Source organism: Syngnathus scovelli, chromosome 2 (assembly GCF_024217435.2).
Source record: "Syngnathus scovelli strain Florida chromosome 2, RoL_Ssco_1.2, whole genome shotgun sequence".
Taxonomy (NCBI): Eukaryota; Metazoa; Chordata; class Actinopteri; order Syngnathiformes; family Syngnathidae; genus Syngnathus; species Syngnathus scovelli.
Window position 1 is genome coordinate 7183223 of NC_090848.1, and position 16624 is coordinate 7199846.

Here is a 16624-nt window from a genome sequence, read left to right on the forward strand (position 1 = left end):
ACTTCTAGGAGAACATTTTTGCAGTAGCAAGGTTTTTTTTAAAAAAAAAAACTTTTCAGGTACTTTAAACTTTTTTTTCCCTCAAAGAATTCAAGTACACCTCATCTTTTACAATTACATAATTGGAAGAATGTACAAGAACAGTATTTGACCTCTTGCATGTTACTGACAGGAGACACATTTGAAAGAAACGTGATGCAAATATCCACACAAGTTGCACTTTATCTGTTACAGAGACAATTTGGCTCAAGGACTTTCAATCCAAGTTAGGACTGGTTACTTAATTGTGAGTTAGCAATTTACTGTACGTGGGTGTGTACATGTGTGTGGAGGGCGGTGAGGCTGTTAAGAGTTTAAAAGCGGAAGAGGAGTTGGTTCAGATCCTGTATTGAAGTCGGGGAAGCCACTGGCACTTTCTGTTCAAACATTTGAGAGGACCAACTTGCCTCGCTGCAACGCCCGGGTAGCGAGATTCTCGCTCTTCCTGTTTCTCCTGACTTTGAGGAATTTTGCGGTTAACAAACTCCCAGCGCTCCTCTCACAAGGCCTGTATCCTCGTGGCAGATACCTGCTCAGCAAAATTACAAGAAAAGAAACATGCAGAGAAGTTTCTGGCATTTGAGGGGATTCTCGTCTCAATTTCAGCATATAGAACAGAGGTTTTCACATTAGGGCCTGCGGGTCACATACGGCTCACGATGATCAGTAATCCGGCCCAATAAGCATTTACCTTATCAAGCATAGTTTTTTCCATTAATCTAATTATTTTTCCACTTTAAAATGCCATTCATCCCTCAGTTATCTATAACAATCCGAGCTGAGTTTGGGCAAAAAGCAGACTTCACTATCAATAGTGATAATTCAAGGTAGCGTGAGCACATTTGTATTTCCAAATTGTATAGCAAACTGGTAGCCCTTCACTTTGATCAGATCTCTGCCGCCACGCAGTGCTCATGTCTGACGTTTCCGCTCGCAAGTCAAAGCAAAAAAGTGTCCTAATGACGGTTGATTTGTTGAAAAAGTCGGGTCACTCATATCTCAAGGCGCCAATGTGTTACATCAACACAGTCCAAGGTGTGTGGGAATGGCTGAGGAGTGTCAAGATTAAGACAACAAAAGGTCGGTTCAGGCAGGGTGTCTGGATGTAGAGTGACGATGCGACACGATTGAGGGGGGGAGGGGGCACGCCTCTCGCAGCAGGCCTCCGGCTACATGTAGCATTAATTGCTGCCTCCACAGAGCCTGCAGACTCCGCACAGTAGCAAAGGCTTGCATCAAAGACACCGCACACTGAACTTTATGAAATTTTTATTCAATGTGTTCACTTCTCTCCCTTTTTTCCTGCCTATTCCCTACCTTGTCTCCCTTCTCCATTTTTAGCTCCGCCACCAAACAGACAAGAAAGACTTCTCGCTGCCATGTTTTTCGGCTCAACTTCCTTCCTGCCCAGGAGCGCTGGAGTATCTCGTTAGTTCTCTCACAGCAAACGTCTCCTCTCTATCTGCCGAGAGCAAAACTAGAAAGGGGGGCTACATCAAGAAGTTGGGCGTGTGAGATTCTCTGCAGAGCTAGGTGAGAAAGTATAATATCATTTAGCTAAGATAATTGCATGGAATAGAACGGAGATGAGAGGGTTTCCTTTCCCCATAGACAACACGCACCAAAGGGCTCAAGTTGCATCATATGTTTAGCACAACTGCGTGCAATAAATACAATGCAACATATTTGTTGGTATGACAGCACTGCCCCGAGTTCTACTCTCTTGTCTGAGGCAGTTAGGTCCCAAAGGCTGAATTTTTATGATTTTTGACTCATTACCGTGCCACAATAGATTAGAAGAAAAACAATCAAGGTACAAGTGCAAAGTTTACAGATGTATCAAGATTTGCAGCCATTTCTGGGGACTTGGGCTGATACTAAGTGACATGAATGTAAATAGCATCATATTAGTTCATGAAATGGAAATCTTCAGCAAATTGAGTGTCCACCCAGAAAATGCACAATTCACTGTTTGCTTGTGGATCTTGCGGCCTTCAGTAAATGGAAGGTGTGCTCTGTTGGAATGAAATCAGGCAAGTGACTTAGCCATTGGAAAATGTTCAATATCTTGGTGGTTAAAAGGAAAAAAATATGAAAACTGTATTTTGTGCATTTTCTTTCAGATTCACAGCCCTATTGATGGAGTCAGGGATGGGCATCCTAATACTAGAGGGGGCAGAACGTGAGGATAAACCGATCATCTGAATCAGGTATTTTTATGTGAGCCTTTTTGTGTGTGTGAGTTTGTGTAGATTGTGCAAGTAGTCATACCTATAGAAGGGTCAGACATTTAACATATATAACAAAATTTGAATGGAGACTGCTGACTATTCAAGTCATTTAATCCACAAAGCTCTACAGCTACATCTGGGTTTATTGTGCAGTGTGCAGTGACTACAATCGCTTGATAGATATGTTTAAAATACAAGTAACTGGAAAACAGGTGTATAGCAAAGAGAAGAAAAAACACATTAAAAGTTGGACAGGTATTATTGACATCAGATGACATTAAACTGAAATAATCATGTAACAATCTGCAGTCACTTATAAGGGAAGCTCAAAACTGGCCTTTTATTTTCAAATTTCCAGAACAATCAGCAATAATAGAGGGCGAGCCGATTTTCACACATGAAGCGATGTTATTCTGCTAGTCCAATAACTGCACGTGTATATATGTTGTAGTCAGACTACTTCAAGGGAAATTATTTGAAGAGCAGCATTCGAGCACAGATAAGTACAGTAGTAGTAGTTTCAACTGTCCACTGGCCTGTAAGACGCTACTGCCCTCAAGTGGCTAAAATACATGCACAAAGATTTGCCTCATGGAAAATAAATTAAGTTGGATGCCAGTACGGCACACTTGCATTAAGTTGGTTGAGTGAATTGTTAGCCCTATAATTCTAGAACGGAGGAAAACAATCTACCAACATGTTCAAAGAAAAGGGAGAAAACATCTGTGATAGAAGAAAACAGAATCTGAGTTGGACCCTCTTATTTCATTCCAAATACACAAAATGTTAAAAAAAAAAAAAAAAAAACCTCCTCACCCTACCCTTTGAACCACTGTAATTGCCATAAATTATGTTAACTCTTCAGTGAAGCCAGGTTTACTACTGGTAGGACCCTAACCTTGCATTGACAAGGAACATGGTTTGCAAATCAGAGGTTTGATGACACGAGGCCATGAACTAGTGAATTGCTCTATTGGTTAGTAAATATTCAATAGGCTGCACTGGGTAGGAGGATATGAGATGACACCAACAACACACCTAAACCAGACAATATGCTCTTCAAGTGTGTTGCACGGTTTATTTCGGTCATATTAACCTTTATATTCATGGATACAATCTCATAACCATCCACCTTTTTCATGACCCCACCATAGCGTGCTGCTCTGCCTTCTTAAGACATCGCATGCCCATCCTCCCTTGTGCCGATTTCCTCTTCCAGATTTTTCTTCTACACACTTCAGTTGTCCAGAAGGGAGCGCTGTAAAGCCTCCTGGATCATTGTGTGCTCATCTGTAGAGTAATCCTGCACAAAACAAGGTATGGTTTGTTAAGCATGTTGTTTTGATTGGAGTTGACATGATGACCGGCACGGCAAAAGCAGCAGCTTACAACAAAGGTATCATATGAAAAAGTGTGTCTGATCTTCAGGTGTTGGAAGAAATCAGTACTCCGGTAGTTTGGATCCCCCCACGGCATGGAGGCGCAGATGGGGCATACCTAGACCGGGACATGAATGATAAATCAAGTTTCGGCCCTGCAGAAGCTGCAGTCGATGCGGTATCGTGAAAAGGACTTCTCACCACTTGTCGTGCATCTCGGGCATGCTGCGAAGTGCAGTGCTCAACCAGGCCGTCTTGATCGAGGTTCTGGCAGTTGCAGTAAGGGCAGGTAAAAGTGTAACGATTTGGCACTGGGCTGTAGAGATACAAGCAAGTAATTAGGTCATGCTGCCTTTTCCTTGTTGTTTGACTTGGATCTCAATGCTATTGCGTGTGGTTTTGATCAAATACAGGTTTGGCCATTTTTTATTCCCACGCCGCTATGGCTTGCGAACAAATTACGATACAAACTAGTTATGTTGGCAGTGAATGCAAGCAACCCTTAAGGCAACACCTATCTGAATAATAACTCACAGGCATATATGAGATATTCTATTTCAAAAACGACGAAAATTATCGGATCTTACTGGATGAGCTCAGACCATCCATGAGTAGTATAGCCGTATGTCTATGCTGCCCCCAGGTGGCCACGAGGCGCACAACAGAAGGAGCAGCACAATTTTGTCTATTCCACTCAGGCGAAAAAAAAAAAAAAAATCATTAATTTTTCATGAAGTACAATATTAAAGCAGGACATTTTTTTTATTTTATCTTTAGCTACCAGTGGTAGAATGCATCAGTGGCCTCTTATTTGTGTTGTTTTGTACTTCCTCTTCAAACAGGTTGGTTTCTCTACAAAAGTCCTTGCATAATGGTGGCTTTGTTTGCAACAAACTTTCAGCATTTGCCTGCCGGTGGCAGTGAATCTCTAACTTGCCTTGAAGGCTTCGAATTTGTTTATGGCAAGATATAATTAATCCCACCGGTGCTGAAACGCCATTAAATCAATTTATTACGCCTTGTAGAAGACACGGAAAGAGGTATTTTGGACAGCTTTGTGTTATTCCTTGACCTGATGATAGCAGGCTGGCTCTGGGCAGTGGTCCTAACTCCTTCCTCAATGTACTCCTGGTATTTTGGGCAAGCACCTGTGTGGAGTCTCATCTGAGAAAGGGCAACCTAAAGAGAAAGACAACACATTGAGAGGCACACCTTCAGAATAAGAAACGCATCCACGTCTACACTTGCGTTATACCCCAGATTAACAATATTTGGAACAACTGCCACAAAGTCAAATTTCAGAAATTAAATGGATGTCATTCGTGACCAGCTGGTAAAATGTCAGGCGTGTGCTGGTTTTACTTTTGTTGTTCTGGGGGGGGGGTCCCAAAACAGAGGTTCCACTGTACACCGCAAACTAGTTAGGCCAGATTGAAAGTTTAAATTCATAATTCAACCAAAACATACCTGAGCTCCGCACCCCTTGCACGCTGCCACAGATGATTGGATAAGGGCCTCGAGCTCCACGGCTTTAGTGCAATGGCCGAGCGCGGCCCGGCACACGGCACACGCGGGTTTCTGTGGACGCAAACATTTCTGCAAACAGCTCTGGCAGAATCTGAGGAGAAAAGAAAGAACGATTAACAACAGACATTGGCACATCAATCTTAAAGAAAACATTGATGTCTCCATCATCAACAGTCGCCTGTCCTCCTCTCTTTCCACTGTTTGGGTAATATCGGATGTTAATTGCACCGTACCAGCTAGCCTGCAATGAGCTTCGGCTGACTAGCTAATGCAGCTGGGAGTCGCTCCAAAGTCAGTAATCATCGATTCATGACAGCAAATACGTTGCACTTCTGACAAGTATCATTCTCATGATTGATGACAAGCTGTAAACTACACAGAAGACAGAGAAGCCATGCTAATTGCTAAGCAAAAATAGACATGAAAATGTGAAACACCAGAAATAAAAGCTTGCATTAATCGAGTACATTTTTCACAGAAGTCTGACTGAAACGGCATGAAAGCGGAGTACATGCAACTGAATAGCAATAATATCCATGTGATGCAACCAGAACTGGAAATTAATTACTGTACGTTGTGATAAAGGTTAGCTGGGAGGTGTGGCCAATAAGGTTAAAAGTATAAATATAATGTATCATCACCATTCCGGAGTAACTGGAGGAACCCACGTGAGAACATGCCGACATGCAAACTCCACAAAGGAAGGCCGGAGCCGTAATCGAACCGACAACCTCTGCACTATGATGCGGACGTGCTAACCAATCGGCGGCACGGTGGTGCTAACCAATCGGCGGCACGGTGGTGCTAACCACTTACGAGTTGGTGTACAGGGCAAGCCAAAACAAGCTTAAAACGAATACAATGTACCAGAAGTAAGACACACGTTCATTCTGTGACTATTTAGACCAGGGGTGTCAAACTCATTTTTTTTGTCACGGGCCGCATCGTACAATTCTGACTTTATTCTCAGAATTCTGATTTTAAAGTCAGAATTCTTACTTTGGAGTGAGAATTCTTTTTTTTTTTTTTTTTCTCAGAATTCTGACTTTCAAGTCACTTTAAAGTCACCCCCAACCCATTTTTTCTTCACTGGCCCTAATCCTCTTCCATACAGATTCTAATGAAGACAGCAAAGAAACTTTATAGTGACCCAACGCTTAGAACTTGTATGTTAAGGCTAGTTTCATTTTTGCGCACTGACTGTTAAGAGCCACATACTTGTAGTCTTGACACAGTAGGAAAAGGACTACAACTCCCATGCTTAGTCTGTTTTGATGTAAACAAAACGGATACTGAGCGAACCAGCAGCAATTTTGCTAAATAGCCAAGACGGCGTAACACACAAAAAAAATGGACATAAGTTAAGGTGATCTAACTCTAGTCTCAAGAAAGGTTAGAAAGACATGGTGAAATAAGTTATTTCCCTCATTGTTTACTCCGTAGCATACATAGGCGTGGGTTTAAAAAAAAAAAAAAATCGAGGACGAACGCAAAACGTTTCAACAGTCACGCACGTCAGCATTGTGCTACAAGGGCCTTCAAAAAGAAACAGAAGGGGCCAACCAAAGTGTGGACAGGACGAGCAGATAAGACGATTAAACAACCATTTTCTTTTCAAATCGTCCCCCCTAAAACCACGCTTTGCTAATGGTAGACTATGTCAAAGCGAATCGCTGTCAGACGGAGACAAAAAGAAGTACTTACGTGTGGCCGCATTGTGTTGTGACAGGACTGTCGAATATCTCGAGACAAACTGGACAGATAAACTCGGACACGTCGCTGTTGGCGTCAGAGACGTTTTTCTTGTGCTGTGTCGCGCTGAAGCCGCCGAGCATCGCCATCTCTTTTCTCTTCACTGTGTTCGGTTGCTACCAACCACGTGATCCCGTCATATGCGCTCCTGCACGGGGGCGGAGCCTACTGCCATCGACATCTCACTATAACTCTCAAGCATAGCTTTACGCTACGTCATAATAAAACTAAAAACCTACACATGCATGCTTTATTTATTGCATACATAAATATACACTTATACGTTTATGTTTAACACATTAATAATCTATTCAAGACATTGTCATGATTTTTGTTATCTGTTGTTCCTTTTAATACAGGTAATTGATGTATAAAACTGTACATTATTAATCTATTCAAGATATTGTTAGAATTTTATGTGATCCATTGTTCCTTTTATCACATTTTATAGTGCTCATACTGTATTGTTTGCCAGCCCTATTATTTTATATTCTGTTCAACATTGAAAAGCAAAAACATGTTGATTCAGAATATATTTAATACATTTGTATGATTCTTTCTATAAACAGAATAGTATAGTAGGAGTAGTACATCCGATGGTGTAGGCCGCTCACTTGCCTGACTCAGTGACAATGTGACATATACGAATAAATATATCTGGAGATGTGAATAAAATGACTCATCACGTTTTATGTTCTTTGAAAAACAAATGATAGTGGCATGATGACCCGCTGGTTAGCACGCCTGCCTCAGTTTAGAGGTGCAAGGTTCAATTCTGTTATGTTCAGTTTCCATGTCCCACTGAGCATTTTCCGGTTTTAAAGCAGATTATTTGACATCTAATGTTTCAAATCGATTGAGAAATGTAGGAGTAGTTTGGGAAAAAAAATGGGATGATTAAATTATAATACGAATAACGTGTAATAAGCAGTATTTTCTCCCCACGCCGTTTAGGAACGTCTCTTCCCTCCTCGTCGTTCTGCTCTCGAAATAACACGTGATTTATGACGTAGTTCAGTGGTACGCTTCCGCACTGAGCTGATGGGACTTTCCAACAGCTGAGCAGGCTTCGCTAGCTACGGCTAGCACTTGTCAAAGGTAAGATGGGCTGCTGGTGGTCTCTATCGTGATGGAATGTTGCAAGCGTCAACTGAGCCCGAATTGAGTGTGATCATAGAGGTTCTGACATTTATTGATGCTCAGTTGTGACATGAAACAGAAAAGGTTTTTATTTGGATGTGACGAATACCCTACTGGCTAATGCTAACCAGCTACAGTGAAATGGGCGTTCACTGATTTTGTTCATTGGTGGGGGGAGCTCTGGCCACACTGTACGTGGTCATTTCGGGTTTGAGAAAAAAAATATGGTGGCGTGTACGGAATTCAAAGTACATTTATCAGTGATTTAATGGGTGGAGCAATTGTACGGAATGCTAAAGCCTATACGCTAGCTCGCAATCTCTCGCTCGTTCACCTCAGTTCATGTTTGATGGGTTTGGTGTGTGCGTGTGTGTGTGTGGACTGCAATTCCCAATCTTAGGACGATCGTATTATTGAAACGCAAATTGCGTCTAAATTTTCTTTTCTTGCAAATGACTGCTTGATGCTGTTGAGCATTATTATTTACAATCGTTACAAATAACATTCATCACATTAGCGCAAGACGAGCGAAGGCCAAATGTGCCATTTATTCCTGTATGTAACACGCTGCAATTGACCACGTAGCGTTCATAGTAAGTATATCGGTTAGAATCATGTTGAAACATTCCGTTTATGGCCCACGCAGTTCTGTTTTGTTGCTATCCCACTTAGACATCTTCATGGAAGCAAGGATGTATGTACGGGGCTCCCTTTTGAGTGTACATGAATATCTTGATATGTATTTGTTTCCTTTTCGATTCAAATAGCACTAAACACAAGAGTGCAAATTGGTGAAATCGGCAGTTAATTCGTGCAAAAGGTGGTAAAGGCAACGGTAACTTTAGTTTGTGTGTGTCATTGAAATGTTCCCCTGTATCCTTACAGCTTGCTGCTTGCTCGGGACAATCACACCATTGGGACTTTTGTCTTGATGAGACTTGGAATCACTACACATGTGGCGTCCAACAGATGGACATCAACGTTTCTTTAACAGGCAGTGAAGCAAACGTTCTGACTTCATCTAAAACAACATTGGCTTGTGTGTCAGGTCAGGCTTGGAGCCATGATTGGAGATGTTCGTAATAAGACATCGGTGCAGCCCGCAGCTGAGCTACTACAATTGAAAGCGCCATCTCTTGTGTAGATGATGTGCTGCTGAGTCTTGTTTCTCCACTACTCCCCCCACCACGTTATCATCACTGAGTGCGTGCTGCTGCGCCAAAATGATGCTTCAGTGTGACATCCTTGTGCAGATTATGCAAAGGGAGTGATGCACTCTCCAAAAAGCAAACCAGCTGACTGTTAGTCTGCTGCATATAATGGATGCAAAGTTAAAAGAAGACCTGTTCCGGCGATATGTGGGGGCACTGGAGAGGCGCCTTCAAGATGGAGGGGAAAAATATGGGATGGCAAACTCGCATGAAGGGGACAACGGGAGGCACAAGGACAGCGAGGCCCTACTTTCCACAGCCACGGCGCTCCTCGGGGCCTACCAGCCAGATCCAGCACAGCGTTTCCGCATGGTGCGCTTTTATGAAGTGGTTGAGGGTTCACTTCGCTGCCAAAGAGGAGGCAACCTTAGGAGCCTGGAGAGAGCTTTCCACACTTTGGAAACCATATGCACCAACCTCTTACTCTTCCCCTGGAAGAAAGAGTTTAGATGCATTAAGGTAAAGTCCATTATTATGTCATGTATTTTTAACTTGCTAACTTATTTCTGGATTCACTGGTTAATCAACAGCTACTTCAGCAGCAAATTAACTGTAAACTGTTTGGATAGATGAATGGTTTAGATCACTGTTTTAACTTGACTGTCCAAATTCTCTTATTTCAGCCTCAATGGTTTATATTCTCTTTAGTTCATCATTAAGTATTACAGAATAAACAAAAAATAATTAGTTAATAAGCAGTATTATTGTGCAATATATTTGAATGTGAAAGAAGATGTTATTCAATGAATTAATAAAATAATAGATGAGATAATTGTAAAATTATTCGTCTGCCCGGGCTATTGTATTTCATGGGAATGTCTACTTTTTTTTTGGTCCAATCTTTTTCAGACTTTCACTGGCCCGTATGTGTACCATCTGAAGTCCGCCATCTCCGATGCAGAGCTTCGATCTCTGATGCGCACAATCGGCTACATCTGTGACCACGACTCGCAGTTTTACTTCCAGGAGCATCCGGGAGGCTCGGCTCATCTCCGCCAGTTGGCTTTCGAGCTCTTCCTGGCCCAGGCGGAGTGTCGTCTTCTGGGAGAGGTCGTGGCTCTGGCCCGCGGTTCCGCTTCGGAGTTAGAAGCCCTGGAACTCCGCAAGGGCTGCAGGGACGACGCAGCCGGCTGCGCCGAGGCCCTCCGCAGACGTGATAGCCTTGGGGCAGATATGGCCCGCCTGTCCGTGCAGCCTCTCGATATCGAGAGACCTCACGCTCACCACCTGAGGCGAGGAAGCCGGCCGTCCAAGTCGGTCGACGTGACAGATGGGGCGGGTCACTGGCACGCAGCGGTCAGCAAACCGATCCTGAAAGCCTCATTGAGTCTGAGGAAGGAGCCTCTATTCGTGGACACCGAGGAGGATATGAAGGATGAGATCATCAGGCCCAACACCTCTGTATCTCTGTTTTCCGTGGCGGCGCCTCCTTCCTATAGCCCCATTGCCGATTTCTTCCCCACCCAGTCACCTTCGCAGGCCGATGCGTACACATCCTACCACCTTTCGTCGCTGGATGAAATTGACTTGTACACAGAGCGAGGCGGTGGCACCGGCGGGAGGCAAACGCCCTCGCGGCCTCCTTCCAGAGAGCCGAGGGACGCGCGAGACGGCTGGCTGCTCAAGTCCCACGGCAGTGTGAAGTGTCAGGGCTGTGGTCTGGGCTGCTCCACGATGGCCTCCTGCCAGAGGTGCGACATGATCCTATGCGCTGCGTGTCATGACGTCGAACCCTCGCCATGCTGTAGCCTGCAGGAGTACCATCCCAAAGCCACGCGGCCAATTGACGGCTACATTCCCGTCAAGGAGAAGCTCTCGGTCTACTCAAACACGCACTCCCACTCGCATCTCCACCCCCACCCTCTTGCACTGACCCACTCACACACTCACTCCCACCCTCACCCCCACATGGTGGACAAACCTTTGTTGTCCACCAAGCTGTTCCCAAGCAAGTCCGTTGCCTTGACGACACCGAAAGGAGGCAGCGGCGAGCGCATAAGCATGGGAGGATCGCGATGCGGCTTTTGCAACAAGCCCGGCGCATCCCATACCTGCGTCAACTGCTCCAAGGTGTCATGTGACACCTGCATGAGCTTGTATGGCAAGGACATGTGCACGCGGAAAAATCCCCAGCACATGTTTGTGCCCAACCATCAGCTCAACTTCAAATCCGTCACCATATCACACACGGTGTACCGGTGATCCAGGTCAACTGAGACTTTTGCCTCTCCTCTTTTGTCCCCACCTTTTAAATGGCAGCACCGCCGCACACTGTGGCTTAAGCGCCGTTGCCCATTTTTGAACTTCGAATAGTAAAAGTTCCCCCACTGTTGGTAGGGCCACATTGTTCGCTTTAAGTTTCCACCTTAAATCTAATCTAATCTCCATTTTGCCTTGCTACCTGCTCTTGACTCGTCATGTGATAATGTAGTGCTTAGCCGGTTCCTCCACCTTTGTCCCCTAAAAGGAAAATATGGAGTTAAAAAGTTGAATTACTTCTCATTTAAAATGAAGTTCACAATATTTACTTGTTAGCTAAAAAATATATATATTATATAGTAAATATATAGAGAATATATTGTGCGTGTGTGTGTGTGTGTGCTGAAAATACCTCCTGATCTTGCAGCATGAAAAAAGACTTTTTTTAAAACTTGAAAAGTAGTGACAAAAGACACTGGAAATTAGCAACATAAAAGTATATATTTTTAAATCTCAATTCTGTAGAACAATGTGAGACTTTAAAATAGATTAAAAAAAAAAAAAAATCTGCCACTAAGGCAAGGTGGGAAGTACTGTATCTCAAAAGAACTCATTGAGACAATGATCAGATGCCATATTCTATTTATAAAGTCATGCCTTGTAAATGACCCCTGCCACATCCCTCCATGGTTTCCAGCTGGCTGATGTTTTGATGCTGCTGTTGACTTGGGAAGTTGACATAGTGTGATGTGTTGACCCATTTGTAGTGAATTCAAGCCGTGTTTCCAATCTCAGAACCTCTGTGGTCCAGGATAATGCAGCCCCCCCCCACCTCACTAAATCAGAGGTTCCTTGTCAAGTCTCAGGTGGAGTCACAGCAAGTGTCTGGGCCACAAATCAATTGCATGCAGATTATTTTCAAGCGTATGAACCTTGTTGTTTTAAAGAGTATATAATGTGAAAGATTTCTGTCATGCTTTCTGTCTACCTCAAAGCACTCCAGCCAGTGTGACTTTACAGAGTTTTAACCTCCTGAAATGATGATGTAGTAGTTGTTGTATTTCCCTACATATCCCAAGTAAACTTGTCCAATCGGAGATAATTAAAAACAGCAGCATTTATCATTCCGATCCAACGTTCTTCTTTAATCCGGTCACAGTTGAAATAATGCATGCGAAGAAGCGCCTGTAAATGTATTGCAGTCTAATGCTGCAGAGGCTTTGCGTTGCTTCCGATGGATGTCACATGTGGTTGAAAGTTGAAGGCTCATGGTTTTTGGTGGATGGTCATATCCATTATAGCTCAGAACATTGTGCGCTTGAGAACAGGCCACCACTGGCGCCACATTTAGTTAGGTGCGATTTAAATGGTCCAGTGCATGCTTTTTATTTTTTTTATTTTTTAAACTGAGGTAACTTGAAGGACACAAACTTTTATCAAATGCAAATCTGCAGAGGAGACCGTCACATGTAGGAACTTTTAGTTTTAAAAAAATGTGATGTGAACCGTAATTCAGTTTTCCTGGAAATCTGTATTATTGATGTGCCACCGGCTAACACTACATATTAACACACTTAACACTACACTGGGAAAAAAAAAAAAAAAAGTCAATTGTGGGACACGTGGGGTTTGTTTACAGATCATGGTGAAGGAAACTCCACGATGGCATCATTTAGTCCATGTGGGGTTTTAGTCCTGCAAAGTCTGTGCTGCTGAGGTGGCGGCATACGCCCATACTAATGTGAAATCTAGTTTTTTTCTATGCTGGTTATTTAGTCCATAGAAAGAAAAAAAAAATACAATTAGCCACTATTAACATTTAGGCAGGAATCTTCGCACATTCTACCTGTCATTGCAAATGTAAGACGCACCAGCTTGTTTGTTGCTGCATGTTATACGCCGCACACCAAGACCATCAATTATAAACCCGCAAAGTAACTCATTCGCGAAGTGGCGAGGGATTGCTGTACATTTAGTTCTTTCCACAGTTTATGAAGGGTTTTCCATGTTGTTTGTTTTTGTCATTATGTTGTCATTGCCTTAACATTTATATCTGCCATTTGCGTATACTAATTACTGTCTGTTGCATAATGCGACGGACAGGAACGCCCACAAGTGTGAATTCATCAGCAAGGTGTTTACGAGAAGGCTCTCGGTGATCGCTCACTCTTGATGTTGCTAAGTAATAAGTCAGGTGTGATTTATGAAGTCTTTGTTTACCCAAAGATCAGAGTTTGCTGTTAGGGCATGTTTGATTGAACACACTTTGTTTTGTTTTTTACTTCTTCCTCTCAAAAACTTTTCTCTTCTGTCACTTTTCCTATAAAAAACAACTTATAGGAGATGTTCTGCCTCTTCTGGTGTCTTTTGAAATTTATTTGAGAACAAAACTCCAGTGATCATCAGCTGAGTCAACCTTGTGTATCACTGTCTCCAGTGACCTTGGGAGATGTGCAATCAATTTTTTTTCCCCCATCTAACACAGACTTTTAAATTCTTTACATATTTGTGTCCATCTCTTGTCATTGTGAGTCATACCAGCAGCAGAGGTGACTTTTAGAAGTATTGCAAACATGATATTGCCAAACGAAGAACAAACGATAAAAGGATCCAATCCTGCCGTCTGCCCTGGATGTTTTGTCATTGCTCCATTCACTAAATTATATTGTTTTGTTTAAGTATAGACTCGTCTGCAGACCTTAAAATCATTGAGACCCAATCAATTTTCGCAAGCGCTCCCATTCTGAACAGCAAGACTGATCATTTAGGTCACTAAAGGGCTAAACAGTTTTCAAGGTTGCTGCTGGGTTTGATGATGGAAAAGCCGTATTTTACATTTATCATGGGATGCGAGTTTCCGATGTTGGACAAACCAGATCTTTATTTTGTGGCATGGAAGATTTCCTTAGGCTATTTAAAGGCTGTTGTTTGGAGGTCGACACTCCCTTTACCTCTCTGTGTGGTTGGCTTAGATGATAAGTGTGATATTACAGCGCTCACAACCCCCCCCCCCCCCCCTTCCATCCATTTTGACACTGGAGATCATTGCACAATGTCTTGCTGAAGGTGATGGACCTTCTTCATCCATATGCGGCCATGCTTGGCAGTGGAAAGGGAAAATAGCCCAAATGGTTAACTGGTGAAAATATATCTGTAAATGATTAAAACAAATGTAAATGATATTTTGTAAGTTAATTTAAGGAATAAAACCCTGGGGGGAAAGTGCTACTCGTTTCTCTGTTTTTCTGAGCTTGAATGAAACGTTCACAGATGAATGTTTTTATTTAATTTATTCATTTTACATTTTCCCAGATTTTTCTTATTATACAGAGGGCAAATTGTTCGGGATATCAGTGCCTTTTCTGTAAGTCCATCAGATGGCGCTAAATACCAACAGGCTGAGGCACCTTGAATTTTTATCTGTGGCTGAACATGCTCACAAATAATTACATTTCAACATAACTGTTGAAAACAGATCATGAAACGGTTTACTGTATGAAGGTCAACTAATTGTAATAAAAACAGTCCAACACGTGGTCAAACTATAGTGTATAGAAATCTAAATGCATGAACACTTAGAGGGACTTAGTCAAAGTGTCGATAAGCAAAATTTCAATTTGAGATTCCCCATTGGCTGTAAGGCAGATTTGCTCAGCAGGTTTCTTTACCATAATATGTTCCTTTTAAAATTGGCAGCTACTCAGAAAAAACATGCAGATGCTTGCTTTAAGCTCACTGTGTCTAAGCAAATTAGATGCTTGAAGTTATTGCTTATGAACTGTAGATATATATTATCTATAAAACTAGGCCATGAGCTGAACTTGTCAGCAGCCAACAGAATGATTACCTCTTGTCAGCTGCCAACAGAATAATTACCTCTTCCAAATCAGCGTTATTTTCATACAGGATTTTACCTGAAGGGTTCTTACAAAAATATATTGTTGGGAGGGGACGGATCATGAACCAAAACACTGCTTATCAGGGCAGAAACATTTTACATTAACAAAGGTTGGCCTTGCAGAGGATAGACTCCCCCCCCCCCCCCCCCAACTTGATGCAGCTGTATTTATCTGCAGCGAGGGAATCAAAAAGATGGACATCACGATGACTGGTGCAATGATGGAAATGCTGCGTGAGCGCCAGCCTGAATGCCCTGCATCGTCCTCTTCTCAGAGTCGAGGCACAACTGTGCTGACAAAGCCCGGGGGGAGACTGAAGTTGTAAAAGGGACAAAAACACTAGAGCTGGAAATTCACATTAAGAATATGAAGAGGCGACTTGACTTACAAGTTTAATTAATTTCGAGGCTACACTCGAAATTCATACCTGAAGTGATCTTTCATTGTTGAGATGGATGAAAATGCAATTATTCCATGCACCCATTACAGCAGCAAAAAAAATAAAAAATCCGTTACATGGTTTTTAATCAGAAAATCTGAACCCTGAAGTGTTGTAATATAGTCTGTTAGAAAAAACATGCAGTAATAATGGGAGAATATATTAAATTCAAAATTGCATCATGATTTTACGGTATGATTATAATCATTGTGTCGCTCCAGGTGTGTGTGCTTTGGCCGCTAGGAGGCAGTATAATATAGACATGCACTGCGCCTTATATAAACAATCCGGCTCCGCTCTCCGGTCAGGCGCATTCTTCTAGCGCGGCTTGCGTGACGCACACTTTGTGCCAGTACACGCATGCCACATTATCCCTGCACTTTTTTTTCAACTGCTCCAAGATAATGAGAATTTTATCAGGAACATTTCTGTAGAAGACTATCTTGCCACTGGTTGACTTATTTTCCCCAATTTGAACAGATGGCCACGGCTACATGGGAGGGGTTAATTACGTTGTACCCGAGGGACAAAATAGGTCGTAGCTAAACTAATATGTTTCATTAATTATTATTATTTTCATTGTTTATTACTTATATTTTTACTTTGTCGGTGTTCAGTCATGTTGAAAGCATGGCACCGCGAAAGATGACAGTAGCAAATCATGTGTGAATGGGCTGCATGCTTATAGCATTAAAATAAAAATAACAAGAAATTCATTTCTGCTTGTGCCAATGACTGCTACTGCCCTCAGTTGTAAGGTGTGAGGACATCATGTCTGCATTTAATGCAGTTCACTAGTGATCAGACC

General features: G+C 42.5%; 2 protein-coding genes across 2 annotated transcripts; one reads left to right on the forward strand and one right to left on the reverse strand.

Annotated features, from left to right (window-relative positions):
- Nucleotides 1-2363: 2363 nt before the first annotated feature.
- On the reverse strand, nt 2364-7075 carry rnf114 (ring finger protein 114). The gene is made up of 6 exons (XM_049752297.2): nt 6881-7075; nt 5117-5267; nt 4722-4828; nt 3851-3965; nt 3660-3767; nt 2364-3573 (listed from the first exon to the last, which is right to left on the reverse strand). The coding sequence occupies exons 1-6, from the start codon at nt 7015-7017 to the stop codon at nt 3508-3510; spliced, it is 684 nt and encodes a 227-aa protein (XP_049608254.1). The 5' UTR covers nt 7018-7075; the 3' UTR covers nt 2364-3507.
- A 786-nt stretch (nt 7076-7861) lies between these two features.
- On the forward strand, nt 7862-14706 carry spata2 (spermatogenesis associated 2). Its single transcript, XM_049752294.2, has 3 exons — nt 7862-8026; nt 8954-9738; nt 10129-14706. The coding sequence occupies exons 2-3, from the start codon at nt 9388-9390 to the stop codon at nt 11479-11481; spliced, it is 1704 nt and encodes a 567-aa protein (XP_049608251.1). The 5' UTR covers nt 7862-8026; nt 8954-9387; the 3' UTR covers nt 11482-14706.
- The last annotated feature ends 1918 nt before the right edge of the window (nt 14707-16624 follow it).